Source organism: Drosophila navojoa, chromosome X (genome assembly GCF_054131105.1).
Source record: "Drosophila navojoa isolate 15081-1374.11 chromosome X, UAZ_NAV_1.0, whole genome shotgun sequence".
Taxonomy (NCBI): Eukaryota; Metazoa; Arthropoda; class Insecta; order Diptera; family Drosophilidae; genus Drosophila; species Drosophila navojoa.
Genome location: NC_142895.1, coordinates 13953976 through 13976951, shown reverse-complemented (window position 1 = coordinate 13976951; position 22976 = coordinate 13953976). Strand labels below are relative to the sequence as shown.

The window sequence follows — 22976 nt, the reverse complement described above, 5'->3', positions numbered from 1 at the left end:
ACCTCTCTCTCCCTCTCTCCCTCTCCCTCTCTCTCTGTGATTCTCGTTACCCCCCCCCCCCCCCCCCCCCCCCCCGCCGTCTGGCTGGGACTCTTTGGGTGCTTTCTTTTACAGCTTTGCATTGTTTATGCGGCTCTTCGGCTGTCGTCTCCTTGGCACGCATGTGCGCGCCCAGAAGTATGCAGCGCTTTCTTCGCCCATCTCTGGCGTCTTCTCAAAATAAATTACGTATACGTAATGCTTAAAAACGAACGTAAAATGTATGTATAAATGTTTGCAGTGTGTCTTAAGCACACAATGGCCGTGCAGAGCTTTTGTTTATTTTGCCGTATTGTTGCTTTTAGGGCTCACACACACACACACAGCGACACACACACACACACCCACCCACCCAGAGCCAGAGTCTGATTTTCATTGTGCGTTCACTCTCTGCCCATTTGCAGTATATTTTTAGTAACACTGCTGGAAATGCTTAAGGGACGCCGCAGGCGGCTCTCTGCCCCGCCATAATCAGGCACAGCAAACCTGCCAGACCCAAGCCACCGTAAAAACCCATCCGTACCCGCACCCGCACCCGTAGTCGTAGCCGTAGCCGTAGCCCTAATGGAAGGACCTCTTTCAAAATTGTCAGTTTCGATGTTTCGCACAATAAATAAATATATCTTGCCTAGCTGAAAATAAACACGAATGAGGCGACCAGCGCAACGTCGGACAATCGATATTTAAATATATGTATATAAAAAAAGATTTTCTAAAATTATTACGCTTTAATAAGAGTTACATTTTTAACTGTTTTATTATTATTATTATTTATTATTATTTTTTTATTTTTTTTTTTTTTATATATATTAAATAAATGAATAATGCAGACCAATTATTAACGTTACATACGATTATATCGATAGTAGCGCTGTTAAAACAGTCGATATGCAATATCGATGTAGATTATTGCTTGCTATAGATCAATGCAGCTTCTTGAATGTTGATTTATCGCCGCACTTTGCCGATAGTTAAGGGAAAAGCTCGTTTATTTAGTTTCGTATTCATATATTTTGGAAATGAAATTTCTTTTCATGCTTGGAATACAGCCCAATCTATAGCTGCTTTAGTCTATTATACAGACGACAAGGTATGATCTGAGCAACCCAGATGACAGAGCTCAGTTATATTCTATAACCATTCCAGCTTAAGCTTTCAATGGGATGAACTGCAGCAATGTCGGTTAATTCAACCACAAAATATAAAAACTGTGTTTATTTAAGCTTAAAATGAATTCAGAATGCATCACTACAGGCACGTAAAGCGTTTTAATCGAACGATGGCGCACACGATAGTATCGCTTGCAACGGAAACGATTGTCACTATCCATCGATAGTTCACAGAGCGTATACGCAATATTAGCTAACATATATATATACATATACATATACACATATACATATATATCTTTAGCAATGTAAAAAGGTTTCCTCTAGGACATTCCACACATTACAAACACCGCCTCTCTTTTTCTCTCTCTCTCTCTCTCTCTCTCTCTCAGTTGTCTCGCCCTTTCTCTTTTGTTCTGCGCTAATTATAAATGTTTATTCTCTGCTGCATTAGCCGCACGCGCCTCATATTCGCCGTGGAATATGAGCTCATGAGCTACACCCCACGGCCGTGTCTGAGGCGCTTCACTCAGCTCACCTCAGCTCAGTCGGCTCGCCATGCGAGCTGAAATGGGACAATAAAAATGTCAGTTTTGCGTGTTGCTGCTGCTGCTGCTGCTGGCAGAGCGGCCGCAGGAGCTGGCTGGGGTAATCAGGCATAAATCAGGGCCCTTGCCACGCCCCGCTAATTAATTAATTGGCAGCTCTCGCACAATCGCAATTGCAATCGCCATCAGAATCGCAATCAACGCTGACGGATCTCCAGTTGGGTTGGTGACTGAGGGGGGTGGGGGGCTGAAGGAACCGGGCAACATTTGCGTGTCACGACAACAAACGAATTGTCAGCAACAAACAAGGCAAACAATTAGCGCTTGTGCCCAGCAGCAGCAGCAGCAGCAGCAGCAGCAGCAACAGCAACAGCAGCAGCAGCAGCAGCAGCAGTAACAGCTCATCCTCAATCCGCTCCCCCACCTCTCTACTCCATTGCTGCTTATCTTGGCCAATCGACGGCACGCACTTGCCCCCGAAATAGCTGCTCTCGAGATTTATGCACGCCGCTCACGGCACTCGACTCGTAATGCATAAGTCACACACAACTTAAAACTCCCACGCAGAGGCCTCGAGTGCCAGACATTGGAGCGCACAGCCCGTAGCCAAGCAGGAGCCATGCCGTGCCTCGATGCGACAAATTAGCGCAAATGTTGCCAAAATCTTGCCGCACGCGAAATATTTTTGGCCATTCGAGCAACAGCAAGAGCAACAACAACAGCAACAGCAGCAACAACAGCAACAGCTAGGACAGGTGGCTCTATAAAAAACACCTTGTCTTGATTAGCCCAGCTCTCTGTCTCGCTCCCTCTCTCCCTCTCTCTCTCACTCTCTCCCACTCGCCCTGTCATAAATACGCTGCCAATCAAATGCCAAAGGCAAATAAAATAATATCATCATCAATATTGTAGATGGGGAAAGATATAAACAAAAAACTCGGCTCACATTGTTAAAGCCTAACAGCAGCTGCTCGATGTCCATATACAGGGTGTCCCCAGTCGACGAGCCCAGCTGGCAACCCTATATCTATAAGGCGGAAGATAAGAGATATGAAGTCAATAAATCTACTTGATAAATCCAAAAATTATTATTGTCAATATCGAAAAAATGTCTTTTATTTGATTTTAAAATATATATATATACACATATATCCCTCAAATATGCGATACCTGGTAGGGCTGCCAGATGGATCCATTGAATATGAACAGCCCTGTATAGAATAGATTCTACATTTTATCTCTGCCCTAAGTGCTTTTTGGCTCATGCAATTATCTTAATCATATTTTTTTATGGCTATATACTAAATTATTAACTTAGTCAGTGTGACAGCAATCCGTTAGTATTGATGCTCTGTGCAGGCTATAAATTTCCCCGTACATAGAGTGTGTAACATTAATGTTCGGCTTTTATAGGCTTCAGCCTGAATTGCAAATAAAGCATGTAATATTTATTACAAAGTATCATATCCATGATGGGGCATTCTTAATGCAAGCACCAAAGTTGCTTTATTTAAATATATATTTGGATTTAATTTATTAAATTTATTTATTTTATTTATTTATTTATTTCTTTATTTATTTCTTTATTTATTTATTTATTTATTTATTTATTTATTTATTTATTTATTTATTTATTTATTTATTTATTTATTTATTTATTTATTTATTTATTTATTTATGTATATATTTATTTATTTTATTTTTTTTTTTGTAATCTGTTTTAACTTCCATAGTAAGCATACGATATAGCTTATCAGTCGCATAATCAATTGGCTTAAGCTTCATTGAACCAATTTACTTATTTATCATAGACTAGAGATTAGATTAGCAAATTAAAACTGATCTACAAATGAAGCACCTAGAACTGGAGCCTTCCAACTTATCCATTATATTTGAATACACTTGACTCTGAATCGTGTGCAGTTCAGCATTGTTCTTTAGTCTTCTGAGTTCGAATTAGTACACCCAGATGTATTACAATACTATATTCTCATAGGAGCTTGTAGGCCTCAACATTGGCTCAATGTTTATTCCTATGCTCAGTACTCATCTCTTATATCTCGGGATCAGGATTAGCGTTTATTTGTCTATATATAGAGTCTTTATCTTGTCTATTTCTATCGCACTACCTTCTAGTCGTTGAGTTCTTCGGAGTTAATTATAAAATCCCTGCATATTTGTATGTTCATGCCTGAACAGGTCTATTAAATATGCTTACACTGCCTAGTATACTATCTAATATTTAGCTTCTTATATCTCATCAGCTGAATCTGATCTGATGTGATTGTTCTTCTATCCTTGACAAGACAAATTCTGAGGGAAGGAGGGCAGTCTCATAGACTAATTAATATCTTTTTAGTATTCTGTGGCTGTTCCCCAGGGCTGCAATGCATAAGTTTTTGCTGGCTTTAGGCACAGCCTTGCCCAGTCGCAATTTCTTATCAAGGCTTAGCCGTTCGTCACTTTATTTAGTCGCTCTTTATTTTCTAGTAATTTGCAATTTCTATAATTGAATTTGCCAAAGTTTTAAGTTCAATTGAGAATTATTTAAAATTTTATATAGAGATAAATATTGCATTTTTAGCCGTTTAAGCATTTCGCCATGGGCTGCTGGAAAATGCCAAAACAGTCAAAAGAAGATAGACAGACAGAGTAAGAGAGAGAGAGAGAGAGAGAGAGAGAGAGAGAGAGAGAGAGAGAGAGAGAGAGAGAGTGAGAGAAACATACCACAATAAATGCCAAAGAGATTCAAATCGCGCAAAATATTTGCCAATTTTTGTGGATTTCCTTTTGACTTTGATGCATTTATAAATACAACTATATATATATATATAGGAGAGTGAGTGAGACAGATATATAAATATTTGCATATTTTGCTTTTGTTCGCACTTCGGACAAAAACAATTGCAAAGGCCGCAAAATGTGTTTAAATAAAATTTGGTTTGAATTCGTTTTATTTGCCGGGGCGAAAATTCAAACGTTTGCTTTATTTTATGTTTGCTGTGTGTGTGCGTGTGTGTGTGTGTGCGTGTGTGTGTGTGTGTGTGTGTGTGCTGTTTGGCATTGTTTGGCTGCTTTATGAAATTTTTTAAGCACATTAAATTTTGTTTTTTATTTATTTTTTATTTTTTTCGTATTATATCTCAACATGGCTCAGTCTGTGTGTGTGTGTGTATGCGTGTGTGTGTGCGTCAAGGCAGCTTCTTGGCAGGTTAATGTGGTTAGCCGACACGTCGACGTCTTTTTTTGTTGCCAGCTTGTTAGGCTGAGCATCGCTGGCATCTGGGATTTGATTGTAAGTCCGCGTAACGCACAGTTCCCCCTGCTCCCCCTCCTCACAAATACACACACAGACACATCGACACTCACTCACATATGTGAACAAGTGTTTGGCATGTTTCTGGGTCGCTTTCTTTTCTGTTATTTGTTTTGTTGTCGTTGTTTTTTGTTTCCAGCCTTCTGTGCCGCTGACTGTTGGCAAACATACCCTGTACAGGAGGTGCTCGGTGGGGCATATAGGTTGTTACTACCGAGTAATATATGATAATGACAAGAAAATACTCTGTATAGTCAAAAGAGAGCTGGAATGAAAGTGAGTGCACTGACTGCGTAAACATACCCTGTACAAGCAGCGTTTGGTGGGGCATATAGGTTGCTACTATTAGCTGGCAATCAGCATGGATTGTTTGTTGTCCTTGCAGGCCTCCTCTGGCTTGGTCTGCTTGTACAGGGTATCTCCACATTCACCTTAGCCGCCTGTCAACACATTCCTGCCAATTATAAACTCGTCAGCCTGTCTCTAGCAATCCAAAGGCAGCTGCGGATGATTTTACAATAAACTGATTCCGCATCGATGTGTGCTGGGATAATACTTGTATCATGGCCACATTAACATACACATGGCACAGCAGAGCCGTGCTCCTGCTGCTCCTGCTGCTCCTGCTGCTCCTGCTGTTCCTGCTACTCCTGCTCCCATGACCTTTGGCAGGATCCGCCGTGCTGGAGGCAAGCACACTCTTCCCCTCACTCTTCCACTCACTCTTCCCCTCACTCTTCCCCTCACTCTTCCTCTCTCTCTCTCTCACTCCCTCTCCTCAGGCAGCCTTAAACGCAAATCTCTTTTATTTAAACAAGTTGCTTTGATTTAGCTACTCGGCGCAGCACATCGACCCCGGGCAGTGCGCTCTCACAGGGTATACTCACAATATTTGTCCAACATAACATGTTCGTGGCAATGGCCTGGCCAATTGGGCAGTGGGCAGTGGGCAGTGGCCAGTGGGAGTGGCTGCCGGGCCGAGTGCTTCTGACTTTTATGCCCAGCCTGACCAACGCTCAGCCCTGGCATCTTTGTTGTGGTCAAGATCGAGAGACCCTCTGCACTTGGCAGACAGCAGCAGGCGGCAGCAGGAGCAGCCAAAAGCGAACAACTTTGAGTCCTGGGCCCCGGCTGGTTGACTTGTCAGCGCCGCCTCAACACACAGTGACATTGATTTTCATTTTCATTTTCATTTTGATTTTCCTTTTGCTTTTCGTTTTCATTTTCGTTTTCATGTTCGTTTTCGTTTCGTTGCCCCCCGCCCGCCCACAAGCAAAACCAACTGAACTCAACAATTTTTGGCTCTGCTCTTCATCTTTTCGTTCCGTTTCGGCTTTTCTTTTTACTCATTTTTACACAATTTTTGCTTGGCTTCTGATTCGCTTGTTTGGGCATGGGTTAGGTTGGGTTTTTTTTGGCTTAGTCTTGCTTCGGTTCGGTTCCCCCCTCCCTTTCCCCCTTCCGTACGTCGTCGTTCAATTTTCAAAGCGAGCTAACCAACAGCTGCTACTTAATTGGAATTTTTGTGCTGCTGCGAAAAATGTGGCATGCATTGTCATTTATGTTTGCTTTGCCATTTTGGCTTCTCCAGAGCCAGAGCCAGAGCCAGAGCCAGAACCAGGGCCAATGCCAATGCCAATGCGATGGCTCGAGCCGGGCACATCGAGTGCCATCCACAGGGGCAGCTGTTGTGGCTGCCGCAAACCTGCATGCTGGCAACTTTTTATGGAAATCCACTCAGCATTCAAGATTGAGATGTCACAACTGTCGCTGGACTTCTGCCCTCACCCCCCTCTCTCTCTCTCTCTCTCTGTCTTTCTCTCAACTCATTCGTCAGTCCGCAAATAGTACAACAAATCTGTTGCATCAGCTCGAAATTAATACTTTCGATCTGCCCTCGCATTGACTTAGCTCCGACTTGGATTCCTCGTCTGTTGTTCAAGCAAATAGCTTTAGGCCAGTCGAATATATCAGTAAAGAGCTTGACAGTTACATGTCAATGGAACGATTAAGCGCATATCTCAATTGCTATCTTATATAAGCAACCCCTTAAAGACTAATCTCTTTTAGATATTTACAAATTTATTTAGTTAAATTATATACATTAATTAAATTGTTTGTAGTTTGAGCTTAATAACTAGCTTGTGCATTTTGTATTATATCTGATAGTTCTGTATATATCATTCAGTGCTTCGACAAGGCTTAAATCGCGTCAGTTTGCTTTTCATTGCAAGCGGCACATGACATGAAACCAATTAAAAGTTTTCATTTCACGAATGTGCATGGTGAATGATAACTACCTCAGATTCTGAGCCAATTTGGAGTTGAAAGTCTTAGAGCTTTTCCACAAAACTCTACGATATACAAGCCAGCTGATGAGCGAGTGAAAGAGAGAGAGTGAGAGAGGTCTGGTCAACAAATAAGCGGCTTAAAAATGTCACTGATTACCAATTGTAAACTGTTATTGAAGGACTTAAAGATGGGACTTTGGAATACCTCAATGGTTCACAATTCATGAGAGCTTTACTCTGCCTTGTAAATTATGTATACATGTGTGTATGTGTGTAATACGAACAAAGCATTTAAAATCACATGATATAAGGAAAAAACTGCCAGACGGAGCCACTATTTAAGCTAGAGCATTCCTGAAGAAATTTAAGAAATTTATCATTCCCATGTTCAAGAAAATGAGTCAAAACACTCCTTCTCTATGTTCCACATGCTGTTGTTCGAAACAAAAGACTGTGCTCCTCGATGAGATAGTGAAATGTGCCCATAACTCGCAAATATGTACATACAGCGTAGCAGTGTGAGCGAGATGGCTATTGAGACCAATCAGAGAGGCTCGTTATGCATTGCCCATGAACGAAGCGAAGCAACTAGAAATTGTCAAAGCAAAAAAAAACTGCACATTGGCAATTCAGTATTGAGTAATGCACACAAATAACTGTTGAACATTTCTCAATGTCTGCAAATATGTACATGCATACATGCATACATGCACATGTAAGTGGCTTTCACTCACACTCTTAGAAAAGACTCGGAGAGCAACCGATTGCATCGGTTCTTTGACTAGCTCCCTTCGTGATCGGTTAGCAATCGTCGCAAAACCGTTTCGCTCTTGTTGTTCGCCAACCGTTTGGCTGAGTGAAATGAAGCAAAAAGTCTTTTACGCATGCATTGGTATAAGTGCGGGTGTCGACTTTGCTAAACATGTGTGCCTGTGTGCATGTGAATGTGAGTGGGAGTGTGCAGAGCGTTTGCATTGACATTTTGAGTTATTTGCGCACGACGGCGAAACAAAAAAAAAAGAAACGAAGTCTCGCACTCAAAGCGAGAGCGAAAGTTAATTTTCGGTTGACTTCGCGAACAGAGCGTCATGAAACGGTCAACTGTTAAATGTACAGTAAATTTAAAATATTTACATTTCACTTACAGTGCAATGTTAATAGCAACTCAAGAAACTATTGTGATGCCAGGGAATAGAATGCTGTTCGGATTATGATTGAAGAAGAAACTTTAGATGCTGGAGAGGATATACGCTATGCGCTATGCACTATAGGCTATATGGTAAATGGTAAATGCCATATACCATATGCTCAATGGCTATATGCCCAATGCATAACTAAAAACATTTTATTTGCCAGCGCTTCGCATGCTTTCCAGTGTTGAGTGTTGAGAGTTGGGTCCTAAACGCTTTGCCCCGTCTGGCTCTATGGGCACTTATCAGCTGGTTGTCTTTGGTTAAAATGCAAATGAAATGCAAAATGTTGCTTTCAAAATACTTCCGATGGCCCAACATAAACACATATACACACACACACACACACACACACACAGAGAAAACGAGAGAGCGACAGAGATATACACATACATCTGCAATAATAATTATGCAAATGCAAAGCCCGTAATGTTGGCAAGATTTTTTTCAACGTTCACTCTCGCTCTCGCTCGCTCTCACGCTGGGTCCGCAACGCCATTAGGAGCAATCGTCTAGCAGCCATCTACAGGCACATCTGGCTGCTCCTCTCCCTGCTCCTCGACTGCTCGACTGGCATCAGCACTTGTCTCCACTTGGCTGATTTTGTGTAAACAAAATGACGTACGCCTTGAGGTTTTTCAGTTAATACAGGATACCTGCGCCTCCAAATTCGGCTGCAAGTTGCTGCCGCCTGCCAACGGAAAAGAAATGAAGCCAAAGCGAAAACACGACGAAGAAGAAGAAGAAGAAGAAGCAGCAGCAACAACAGCCGCCAAACAGAAGGAAACCAGCCAAGTCAGGCCAGACCAAAATATATATATATATATATATGATGGGGAGAAAAAAAAGCAGAAACTGAGCAGCACAAATCTCTTGGCTCGCGGGCAAATGCGCATAACTCGTTTGAGCAGAGAGCAGCGGCAGGCTAACGTGTAGAACAGGAATGGGATTGGGCATGGGCATGGGCACGGGCATGAAGCTGAAGATGAGGATGTCATTTCTGGCCAGGAAACGGCTGCCTCCTGTTGTCTGCCGCCAGCTGCCTCGTTAGCGGCTAAAAATTTTCCCATTTTGCGCAAAAGTATTTTCTACGTCGTATTTTTGTTTTTTTTTTTTTTCTCTGATGCTACTGTTATTGCTGTAGTTCTACTGCTTCGTCTGCTTCATTTTGGTCTGCTTGGTCGTGTTGTTTTTCAGCGACGGCTTAGTTTTATGTCTTCTAACTAACCGAATTGCTGAAAATGAGCTTACATAAGTAAATTGTGTGCAGGCGGCGGCGATTTAAAACTCAGTCTCAGTTCCAGTCTCAGATCTATTATCTGCCGTGTGTCCGTGCATTCGCAGCCGTATCCATCCATTGCCCACAAAAAAAAAAGCACACACACTGAGACCAGTTGAGTCGCCCCTCGCTCGCTCTTGTCACTTTTGGCTGTTTGTCGCCCACACAAAGCCAAACAGCATTCAAATGGGGAAACCTTTTAAGCACCTAAAAACGAAAACTGGGTTACCACTAAAATGCACATGAGTGCACCAAAACGCCGGAGCGCCAGGATGGCGAACAGCTGGAACGTAACGATAGCAAGGATTCTCGACCAGAGAAGGACACGCACACACATCGAGTGAGAATGACAGAGAGCGAGAGAGATAGAGAGAGAGAGAGAAGGGTAGCGAAGCAGAGCGTGTAGCCAAATACAAGTGAAGTGCATAAAGCTGTTTGTCTTTTGTCTCTCTGTGTGTGTGTGTGTTTGTGTGTGCGTGTGTGCTCGAGTGTGTGTGTGCCACGCGGTTTTTAGATGTATTTTAAAAGATTTAGCGCACTTCCCCTGGGCGCCAAAATGCTGGACACAAGCAGCAACAACACACACACAGCAAAGAGTGTGAGAGAGAGAGGGAGAGGGGGACAAGCTCAACCGAGCGACAAACCAAGCTAAAAACGAAAGACAGTCACCACTGGGAGGGAGAGTGAGAGAGAGAGAGAGAGAGAGAGGCTGTATAGTGACAACCGCAGATAAACTGCAGGCTGGATTCGACGTCCAGTTGCTCTGTGGTGCGGCCGGGCCGGGCGGGCGTCAAGCAAATGTGAAACAATTCCGCTAATTGCAAAAGCTGCAGCGGTGCGAGCGGGACGGCAATAGAGAGGCGAACGAGTCGCGATTTGAGTCAAGTGCGAATCGCATGAACAACGCCGAGGCGCTACACTGTAAAAAGAACGCAAGCAAACAAACAAGCTGCCAGAGAGAGAGAGGCGATGCGAGCGAGTGAGCGAGAGGGAGGGCGGCAAATAAAGCTAACAAAGTGTAAGAGAATAATAGCAAAAAAGCAACGCAAAAAACAAAAAAAAACAAGAGAGAGAAGTAAGGCAAGGGCAGCTATGGGGCATGCAACACTTTTCACACCCACTCGGAGTCCGGCTACGGCTCTGGTTCCGGCGGACTCCTGGCGACGCCGCTTGCTGCTCCCTCGTTGATTTCAAAGCAAACCTAAGCGAAGCTAAGCTAACCCAACTTTTACTTAATTTGACTTTGCGCTGCTGATTTAATTTCAACGCCGTTGACGCTTGGCAACAACAACAACAACAACAACAACAGCAACAGCAACAACAAAGCTAGCGAGTTTTTCACATTTCCACGTGCTTCAGCGCAGATTTTCTTGCAATTTAATTAATTTAATTTGGTTTTGGCTTTGCCAAATGGAAATCGCTGCCACAAGGGGCACGACGAGCGCGTTGCAAGTAGCTGCTGCACGTCGCTGCACTCTGCTGCCGCTTGCAGCTCCGCTCGATGGCGCACAGCGCACAGTTCACTCGCCCACGCCTCTCCGCCTCTCCGCTTCTCGAGTGTTGCATTTCTCGCACGCTTTTAATTAAACGCCACAGCATCTACCGCACTTTTCTTCCACGCCTCATTATCTTCTACCAGACTCTCTCTCTCTCTCTCTCTCTCTCTCTCTCTCCCTCTCTCTCCCTCTCTCTCCTTGTGTGTGCTTGTATAATCAACTATGTGCGACCTTTTCCTATGTGTATTTGCTACTGAAGCGTGGCCATCTGAATTAAGTTACTTAGCTATCTATATACAGGGCTGTTCATACATCGATCTGGCAACCCTGCAAGGCTGCCCATATTCTTTAGCTTATATCAAAGATAAATAACATTTCTTTGATGTTGACGATAATAATCGTTTAATGTGGTTCAAGTAGCTTTGTTGACTTCATATTTTGAATAGGATATCTCTCAAATGGCTGATTTGAGCCTTTGTTAAAATTTATGGGGTTGCCAGATGGATCCTTCGATGAAAGATTAAGCAGTCAGGCAGACTTGTAATACTCATTCATAATCCAAATACAGTTGATCAATCACTAATTAGCTTGATCTATTCTGGGTAAGTCCAGCCCTCTCTATAATATCGTATAATATATTATGATATAATATAATATAATATAATATAATATAATATAATATAATATAATATAATATAATATAATATAATATAATATAATATAATATAATATAATATAATATAATATAATATAATATGATATAATATAATATATTATAATATAATATATTATAATATTAATATTATATTACAATATAATATGATATAATATAATATATTATAATATTATATTATATAAGATTCTCTTTAATGCTCTTTACTTTTTCGATTTTCATTTACATATCTTTCATTATACATTCCACATCTTCCTTATATAGTCATCTGTCTACCTCAGTAAAGTCTTAAATATCTCAAGTGGTTTCGATTGAATTTGCTCTTGGCTTCCATTAAATATATGAATAGACACGAGTCCATAATTAATTTCGAGAGCTTTATTCACAGTCGTAGATCTCGATAATAATGCAAATAGTGCCCACTGCATATGGGCGTGGCGGTGGGGGCTGAATAATGGGCCAGGCATTGTAATTGAGGCGCGGGACTGCAGGATATTTGCCGTTAACTAATTTTAAGCAAAAGGCGGACAAAGAGAAAAGCAACAACAGGCGATGCTGCTGCTGCTGCTGCTGCTGCTGCTGATGATGATGATGATGATGATGGTGATATGGAGCTGGTGATAATGACGATAGTTGCGCTGCGCTGCAAGTTTGGGGCATTCGAGTGCGCTGCCGGCCGCACTGACTAACAAGGATAATTGCAAAAGGAAGTAACAATAAACCCAATGCTATCGAATCGTATCCAGTTATAGTCACAGCCAACAGCTCTGTATCCGTGTATCCCTGTGTCTCTGTGCATGGGCTGAAAACAAAGGGCAGTTCAGTAGCCGGCACCCCCATAGACGCCCGGTTGCAGAGTCGGGGCCGGACCTGGGACCCTGCCCGGACACAGATACGAGCCAAACCGATCCGGGTGCCCTGTCTGGGGGCCAAAAAGCAAGCAAAATGTTTGCCAGAGCGCGCAATCAGCGTAAAGTGCGCGACGCTTTGTAAGTGAAACGATAAAAAAAAAGAATAAGAAAGAAAGATGAAGAAAAAAAAAACTGAAATGCTGTGGGACGACTGGCAGCAGGAGCAGCGAGACTACGGACGGAACTGGGCATTGACTGAGCAAAGCAAAGGCAGAGACCGAACGCGCAGCAAACAGTCGAGAAAATAATAAAATGTCGTTTATTGACGGAACGAAGCGAATGAGGGCGATTGTTTTCAGGTTTTCCTTTCACCAGTGCCTAAGGTCCCCGCAGTCCCCGCAGTCTGCGAAGCCCCACAGCTCTCAGTTTCAGCCAGGCCCAGCTGCAGCAGGAGCAGCTACTCCCACGACTCCCTGGACTCGCATCTGCTAAGAAAATAGAACATTTGCCACAGTCTTGAAGCCATCGACTCTGCACAGTCAATGCAATCAAGCAGTCGCCCAGGCACTGGGTACCAGGAGATAGCACACTCTCAATTAGTAAATTAAATGTTTCAACTAGCAAAAGTTCTGCTCAAAGCGGAGCTCATTTAGCTATTTGATTTATATTTCATTCACTTCGTTCACTTCATTCGAGCAATTATTGTGGACACCATTTCTGGAGAACTGTCAAAGTTGTCAGCATACGAAAAAATTTATATGAATTTATGGAGCTGATTGGTAGTACTTAAAAAGAGCGCTGATAGAGCTACTCAATTCAGAGCAGAGCTACAAAACTTTTAAGCCTGCGTTTAAAAAGCTTGAAGCGTTAGCTTTAAGTTTGCGGCCAGAGCTTTAAGTGCACTTTGAGAGCGCAACAAGTTTGTATAACTTGCGCTTTTGGATGACTCTTTAAATCTAAGATTATGTGTAAGCTTTAGTCAAGTCCAACGTTACGATTCCTTAGATTTCATAATAGATACAAGATAAATGAAATAGATAATACAATCACTTGGATTTCATGTAGTTTTAGCTAAGCTTTAAGTCAACTTCATTATGATATATATTACCATAAATAAATGCGGGATAGTAAAAATTTATTTGAAGAAACATTTGTAAGCAAAGTAAACTAACTGAGCCCACAATTATGAGCTAGCTTTATGTGAGCTTTATTCATATATGTAGCTTTCAATAGGCCACAATAGAAAGGTATTTCGATAAATATAAAAGCATATAACTTTCAATGAAGATCTATATGCAAAACTCGAAGAACACTTTAAGCGAGCTTGAAGCGTTAACGGCATTCCATAAGCTCAAAGTAAACTTTAAGTGCGCTCTAAGATAATGTTTGGATTAAGAGCGTTAGCCTCCCACCAAGTAAGCTTTAACTAAAGCTTTAAGTTATATTGAAGTCAGCCTTAAGGGAGCTTGACTTACGCTTAAATTAGCTCTGTGTCAGCTCTAAGGGAGCTTTAACCTCAAGACTAGTTTAAAAAAAGCTTCAAGTGTTCCTCAATCGAGCTCAAAGTGAGCTTAAAGAAAACTTTACTCTGAGCTCTCACTGAGCTTGAAGCGAGCCTCAATCTCATGCAAACCTCATTTACAGTTGGCATCTGGAACTAGTCTCACACATATACATACATACACAATCTCTATGATATACTATGATTATTTGTATTACACAAGAATTGGATTTGGAAAAATATAAAAGAGTAAAAATTTACAAAACTCTTTGAAATCGATGCGTTACTTAGAAATGGACCTGGGCTATTTCTGCAACAGCTGTGGTTGCTCGTAACCGGAATTTGGAAATTCCGTTGATGTCGAATCGACTGACTGATTGATTGATGGGCTGATTGATTGGTGTGACGATCTAGAATTTATATGGCTTGTCCAAGCAACGTGGACAGCTGTAGCTCGAATTTAAGCTGCCTGAAGGGGTCTCAACGAAATAGCCGCTCGATGGCGCGCTCCAGATTCCAGTTCTCCTTGGAGAGCAGTGTCCGTGCCTCGTGCTCATCTGTGCCCATTTCCTTGAGGCATTGCACCTTCGTGTTGCACTCGATGGAGACGTGCGGACCGCCCGCATAGACGTTCGTCCAGTGCTCGGCCGTCAACTGGAACATATCGGGCTTCACCTTGTACTGGTAGGCGATGAACGCGTCCTGCGGATCGTCCGGCTGGGCGGTGGACAGCAGAGCCTGCAGCGAGAGCAGCACCGTGCGCAGGGTCATCGCCGCTGCCCAATTGTCCTTCAGTATGTCCCGGCAGATGGTGCCGGTGGCGGTCGAAATGTTCGGATGCCAGACGCGCGTGGTGAAGCGCACCTTGGGCGGACTGAACGGATACGTCTCCGGCACCTTGATCTCCAGGGCGAACTTGCCGCCCTCGTAGGGCGTGTCCTTCGGTCCCGCAATCTCGCCGCGCAGATTTGTCCAACTGTCATTGACCAGTTCGATCTTGATCATGCCCTGGACGATCTCGTCGCCTCGCATAACCTCGCCAAGCTCTCGCTTGATCCGTAATACCGACATGTTGGCCATTTTCCTGTATGCCTCTATGATTAGACGGGCAGATTCGGGTTTCCTTCTTGTTGCTGATGGGGCTGGTGTGGCTGCTCCTGCTGCTGCTGCTGCTACTCCTGCTGTTGACTTGGCTAGGCTATGCTTTCAGCGGCTCTTACTACGTTCCTGTTTGTTGCGAACTGGATTAACGCTGGCGGAACATTAGCTTATTGTGGATTTTAAGAGAAAATTTATTGAAATTATTTCGTAAGAATTGGAACTACTCAACACACAAAAAACTGATGAACTGATGAACTGATGGGCAGCCCAAATGCTTGCTGGGTTCATGAAAAATACAAATAATAATAAGGGGGTATGCTCGACTAGGATATACCAGACTAGGATATACCAATCTAAGATATACCAGACTGGAATATACCTGACTAGGATATACACTGATTTGGATATACCCGAGATATACTAGACTTGAGTATACCCTGACTAGTATATATGTGACTAGGATATACCCGACTAGAATATACCCGACTAGGATATATCATGCTAGCATATAAGTGACTAGGATATACCCATCAGGGATATACACAACTAGCATATAACCGACTAAGATATACTCGACTAGGACATACCCTGACTAGCATATGCCTGACTAGGATATACCCTGGCTTTGATATACCCGACTAGCATATAACCGACTAGGATATACTCAGCTAGGATATACCCTGACTGGCATATAATCGACTAGGATATACCCGACTAGAATATACCCGTCAAGGATATACCCTGACTACCATACGCCCGTCTAGGATATACCCTGACTAGGCTACAGCCGACGAGGATATACGAGGAGGATATACTCAGCTAGAATATAAATGACTAGGATATTCCCAGTAGTATATGCCAGACTAGGATATACCCCGACTTGTATATACCCGACTGACATATTGCCAATTGGGATATGCCAGACTAGGATATACCCAATTAGGATACGCCCTGACGTGAATATATCAGACAGGATATACCCCACTAGAATAAGCCCTATGCTGCAATTCCTACCCATCAATATTTCAGCTTGGCTTTTGCTATTTAGAAACACTTCCCATTGCAGCTTGGCAAATCAATCAGAGCTCGAAAGGTTCTCAGCTCAATGCTATAGTTAAACGAAATTATAGTTCAGAGCAAATGCAATTAAGCTGCTGGCTAAGTTTAACTACCTGTCTGACGGGTTGACTGAGTGGAAGTGGAAGCGGAGTGGATGTGGATATGAAGTGGAAGTGGAAGTGGAAATAGAAACGGGAACATGGCAAAGCGATGGTTCGATGCTGTGGAGAACAATGTCGGCGAGCATAGGGAGCAATGGAGTTGAATCGCGCTGGAGTATTCTGATGTGGGTGTGCGACAATATCGCTGGCAGGCAGACGCGCTCACCAGCACACAATCTGACATTGTCAGACATGCACACACACACACACACACACACACGACATGGCTGGGGCGTGAGACGAACCCAATCACTTGTTACACGCTCGAGCTTCTGTCTATCCATTGTTTTGTATGTTTTGTTGTCTCTGGCATTGTTTTCACTCTATTTCAGTGCGACGGCCATATATCTCTCATATATCTTGACAACTGGCGCGCGGTGCGTATGCGTATTTTTAATTACCAGCCACGGCATTGTTCATACGCCGCGTGTGACAAATCAACAGGATGTGCTGGCGGGGGCAGCATGTCTTGCTGCTGTCACAGCCATTTGTTGCGTGCCAGCCATTCCAGCATAAACAAGACCCACACTCACACCACGCCCCCACCCACCCGTGGCCCATTTAGCTGCGCCATTCCAGTTGCTGTTGCTGTTGTTGGCTGGCTCCGTTTTCATGCACATTTATCGTGATTAGCTATTAATTGATAATAATTAACTTAAGCACATGCCGCAGATGTTTGCCCCAGTCTCCGGCACAGTCTCCGGCTCAGTCTCAGCCCCAGTCAGCAGAACAACTAAAAGCCATATTAACAGCGTTTGCCATAAGAGATTTGCCGTCTGCTCGCCCAGCCCAGTCCGGCCATCGATATGACTATTTATTACCGCCGCCAGCTCCCCCGGCCGTCTTTCGGCTATCTTTTCTTGTTCCTTCTACCCCCTCTCTCTCTCTCTCTCTCACTCTAACTCTCTCTGTCTCTCTCTCGTGCCTCTGCTACATTAACATTTTGCCAGCAAATCGCAACCATTTTTAGCCTTTTTCGTTTCACCATTTCCACGATTTGTTGCACGTTTGCATTCAGCGCCAAGAAGCTGACAATGTTGGCTGAAAGTTTTAACACAATTACGAGCCAGCTGCGACTAACTGCATAATGAATTGCTTAGTTGCTGGCACTAATTCAGTTTCAAGTTCACTTATATTCGGAATTTTCAATTTATGAGTGAATGTATGTATGTTAGATATTCATTTGTTATGAAATGCAGGTATTAATAAGTCAATTTAAATAAAGGCTACGTAAATAAAATATAGTATACATATTTTTTTTTATTTTTGAATAAATTATGAAATACAAAAATGTATAAATACATAAAAATTAATTGTTTAATATAAAAGTAGACTTAAACTATAAAAAAAAGGTGAAACAAAGAAATTAATTTGCAAATTTTATAAATTGATATAGATATTAAAAAAATTAATAATTTATCTATTAAATATATAATAAATATATATATAAACATTTTTTTGTCAATTAAATATATAGACAAAATCATTTATCAGTTAACAAATAAATTTGAAAATGAAAATTCATGCCATTATTTAATTGCTTAATTTATAAGCTTAGTTTATTTACCAAATGAATAAGATATATAAGCTTTATTTATATCATTTAAAATTAGAAAATAAACAGAGCTTATATATTATTATACAGCTATTTATTAATTTAATTATTATTAATTGAGTTATGTTAGCATTCATCAATTCATTAATACATACATTTTATTTATTTATTAATTTGATTATTTATTTTTGATATATTTTTTATTAATATTTAAAGTAAATCATTATAAATAAAACCCAGAGCCATAGTACATTATTTTATTTAATTGACGCGCTATATTCAATTTGATTTACTTTAACATAATTTTGTTTTATAATTTTTTAAATATTCCTTTCATTACTTTATTAAATCTTTTTATTTTATTATAATAATATACATATATTATAATTATTTGGTATATTTCCAAAATACATAAATAAATTTCAATAAAATCTTAAAATGTTTTTTAATCATCAGAAGAATTTCGATGCCTGCTTGAGCATCTCAACCACATTTAACACATAGACTCTAATAACTCTATTGTACTGCATTCACATCTACAAATATACTCGCACTAATTATATTCTGGTATATTTAAGTTGGGCATGACCGACTGCAGAATGCTCATTTAGAGCCAAAACGCTGACAAATCCATTTTCGATTCGATCAATCGGTATATATATTAGCTATTATCTTTAGAGAATGAAAATCGCTCGCTTTGCCGCCCAATAGGCCTAGCTTTATATCCACCACTTTGCCACGCCTCTAGTGGGCGTATTGAGAAAATGTTGGCACTTTATTGTACAAGGGTATACACGTGTTTATGTTCCATCTTTCAAGTCTCTAGTTTCGATGACAAAACGAATAAAGCCAATATGCCCATTTCACTTTCGAGAATGAGTATAAACAAAATTAAAATCAAAACTGGACTTTAATGTTCTTAAATTTCATTTCCAGAAAAACACTTTAAAAATTGATTTACCTTTAAGCAAATGCATTTTCCAGAATATTCAATCAATTCATATATTCAAAATTCATGATTATCCACATAAGAACTTTATGAATTGTATTTTAAGATTGGATAATTGGATTACTTTCGGAGTAATACTTACATTGCGCGCCTTGGAATTGCACTCACAAGTTTGAGAGGATCTCTCAGATCCGAAATACTTTCGCACACATTTCAATGAAAATTCAAATTCAAATTCAATTCAAATTTCTTGCTTTGGCTCTGGCGCCCTTAGCCACATTTACTTTTTAGACTTTTCAGATTTCAACATACACTTTACTTCACACTTATTGCTGTTAAGTATAACAACAAGAAAAAAAAAAAAAAAAAAAAAACAAATTGTCTCAATGAATATTAAAAAAAAAAAAAAAAAAAAACAAAACCGCACAAACAAACGAACGAATCAACAACAACGGGATGATTTAATTGCCGACGGTTTGATTTGAAACTGAAAACTCGGTTTATATTTGCTGTTTATAAACTTAGCACGCAGCGTGTGGATTGAGCTGATTGGGATTTGATTGATGGCGATTTGAGTTTGTTTCTGCAACGATTCTCCAGACACTGAATATGTTTTTCGAATTTGAGATGAGTTCATGAAACTTGGATGCTTGCTTGTTTATATTAGTTTTTCGATTTGTTGGTTTTTATATTGGATTTGATTTTCATATTTGTTTATTTTAATTTATTTTAATTTAATTTAATTTTTATTTGTATTTTTATTCAAGGTTTTATTGTTCTGTTGACAGTTTTGATGTTTATTGCGGCTGTTGTGAGTTTGAGTTTGTGATATTTGCTTGAGCTGATGGCTGGTTGGCTGCTGCTGCGTGCTCCGTGCGGCACGTGCGAACACGTTGAGATTTCATAACCAACTGTCGAGTCTAGTTGGCCAAGCAGCCGACAGGAGCCGCGCGCCAGTCACCGACACACAGCCGACAGCCAAGCGAGCCAAGCGAGCCAAGCGAGCCGAACCAGCTGGGCTGCCGAGCGCCTCCTGCTGCCGATTGGTGCGAAAACCTTTCGAATTTCAAATCGCATACGAAGCCAGATTCTCTTCTCTTTCAGCTGGGATGCCGCCAAACAATGGCAATGGCTCCAGCAGCGAGTCGTAGGCCCAAACATTAGACATCCTTAGGCCTGGCAGACTCCTGGGCGCTGTTGCTGCGTCTTGGACAGGTCAGCATTGTCAACATTGGGCCATTGGCTGATAAGCGACTCGCTTGCGCTCTCTTAAGCTGCGCACTCCTGCTCGCCTCGGACCGCCCGCCCGCGCCCCCTTCACTCTTCCCCACTGTCTCTTTCACACTCTCTCACTCTCTCTCTCTGTCGCTCTTTCGCGTGGTGCGTGGCCTCTATTTCGGCTCGGCTCGCAGCATAATTTTATAACATTGCCAACTCCTGTCGCACTTTAAGTGCGCCGCGTATTAAAGCGAATCGCGCTGCTCGCTGCTCGCTGCTCGCTGCTGGCACTTGAGGCGAGAATGCCTCAAGTGTTGCACAGGCATAAAACTTTGCCCATTAGTCGCATTAATGTGCCGCACGGCAAATTCGTCAGCTGGTCAGCGGTGCATTGATTGTGCCATGCCGCCTCCACCCACCGCACCCACAACGTTGAGTGGCTTATCGCAATTTCCATATGTCACTTTCCCACCACACCCAAGCAACAAAGCCTCAACATCCATTTACTCTCCACTAAAATAAATATATATATGTATGTATACCGGCTCTAACTAGGGATCCTACGAGATAGAGAGAAGGAGAAATCCAGTACCGGCCTGCGACTCCGGCTACAGGCCGAGAGGCAGAGGGCGAAGGCGAGACGACGAGAGGCGAAGGCGAGAGGCGAGAGGCGAAGGCGAGAGGCGAAGGCGAGAGGCTAGAGGCCTAGAGCGAGAGGCGAGGGCGACGAGGGCGAGAAGGCGATAGAGGCGAGAGAGGAGGCGAGAGGCGAGAGCAGAGGCGAGAGCGAGATTCGAGAGGCGAGAGGCGATATTCTATATTCGATAGGCTATTCTATATTCTATATTCGAGAGGCTATATTCTATATTCTAGATTCTATATTCTATATTCTATAGGCGAGAGGCTATATTCTATATTCTATATTCTATTCTAGATTCTATATTCTATATTCTATAATTCTATATATTCTATATTCTATATTCTATATTCTATATTCTATATTCTATATTCTATATTCTATATTCTATATTCTATATTCTATATTCTATATTCTATACTCTATACTCTAATTACTCTATAGTCTATATACTCTACACTCTATATACTCTATACTCTATATACTCTATACTCCAAATACTCTATACTCTATACTCTAGCTTTACTTTAAGCATATTTTCTTGCACAACATTTTTAATAGGTTAATTTCCCCGAAAAGCCACTTCCTCTCCTTTAAAAAAGCCATTCCATTTTTTATTAAAAAAACATTTTGCGAGCGAGAAAACAAGGAACACAAAACACGATACGGCTGCAAATTGTGCGACTTGTCTTGAGAAATGACGAGAGAAGGAGGTCGTTAAGCAACTTTTTAATAGTTGACATTAAACATAATCATCTAGATTCACATATAGATAGAGTCGAAGTCCAATTAAAAATTCAAATTTCAAATTTCAAATCAAATCGGAACTCGAGTCTGGCGAATCGTAAACCGCAGCAGCAATGGCAATTTATTTGGGACTCAGCTCGGCTCAGCTCAGCTCAGCTCTAAATATTTGATGAGTCGCTCCACTCCCGTCCAGTCACTCGAATCGTACCTGCGAGGCTAATAGCTGAAGCAAATGAAGTAAGCGCCAAGCATTTAAGCAGCAGCAGCAGCAGCAGGAGCCCGAGACAATGGGAACTGTGACCCTTCCGCACGTATAACTTTAAGTGATTGTTTTAGGATTTGCATGCCAACTGTGACACAGAGTGGGAGAGAGAGAGAGAGAGAGGGAGGAGAAGCTAAGACGGGCCGCAGGTGGCATTCGCAACTCCCAGATATTAGCTTGGCGGAATGCAAAAATTTATACGCCGTACTTGAGGCCGTAAGTGCTGTCAACAAGCGCTGCATGCCGCCATCCATCCATCCAGCGCGGCTCTAAGCACGCCGGGCAGCGTTGCCGTTGACCGTCCGGCGGAGCGGAGCGGCACGGCGCAGAGACGGGAGTGACACATGTTACAAGCCAAGTGCTCCGGCGGGGACCGCCAGCCAGCGCCAGTGCGCCTCATGTGGGCCACTCATGTGGCGAGGAGCTGGGAGCCACAATGACATATTGTATCCACAGGCGGACGTGCCCTGTGTGCCAACTAAGAAAGTTTTCTTAACAGCGTGTGTAAGCGAGAGGGCGGCAGAGTGCGAGAGAGTGGGAGAGGTAGAGCAGCTCCCGGTTGTTGTTGGTGTCACTTGGTTTGCTGTTGACGGGCTACAGCGTCGCACGTTGCTGGGGCGTGGACTTTGGTTTTACGGATTTTATGCGGCTCACACACATAAATTATATGAAAGACATATTAGTTGCTTGATTTTGATAGTGGGCAAACTTTGGCTAAGCAGCAGAGCCTGCGCCACGAAACAGCAGGTCTCACGGACTCCGGACCATTTGAAAGTAGCCATAGTGCCGTAGTAAGGCACGTAAGGTACGTCAGAGAGAGAGAGAGAGAGAGAGAGATATTACTTCACCCATAAGTTGTAATGCAATCGGACTTGGCTTCACCCGCAAGTTACACAAATCACATCCACAAGCTTTGGCCACTGCACGCCGTACACTGTGCAGCTCCGGCGTGCAGCTCCGGCGAATCAATAAATTAGGCCAGCTATGCCATGGG

At 42.2% G+C, this 22976-nt stretch overlaps 2 protein-coding genes across 7 annotated transcripts in view; both read right to left on the bottom strand.

Annotated features, from left to right (window-relative positions):
* Dop2R (dopamine D2-like receptor) overlaps positions 1-20053 on the bottom strand; it is an 86056-nt gene extending 66003 nt beyond the window's left edge. For all 6 annotated transcript variants that reach the window (XM_089263907.1, XM_089263910.1, XM_089263911.1 and 3 more), the window contains exon 1: positions 19261-20053. The gene's annotated coding sequence lies outside the window, so the exon portion shown is untranslated. The remainder of the gene's footprint in view (positions 1-19260) is intronic.
* Positions 14476-15662, bottom strand: LOC115565323 (ubiquitin-conjugating enzyme E2-22 kDa). Its single transcript, XM_030390422.2, has one exon. The coding sequence runs from the start codon at positions 15371-15373 to the stop codon at positions 14774-14776; it is 600 nt and encodes a 199-aa protein (XP_030246282.1). The 5' UTR covers positions 15374-15662; the 3' UTR covers positions 14476-14773.
* Positions 20054-22976: the final 2923 nt, after the last annotated feature.

What these genes read in the sequence shown, in the direction of transcription:
- LOC115565323 (XM_030390422.2), bottom strand. Translation starts at nt 15,373, where the DNA reads ATGGCCAACATGTCGGTATTACGGATCAAGCGAGAGCTTGGCGAGGTT.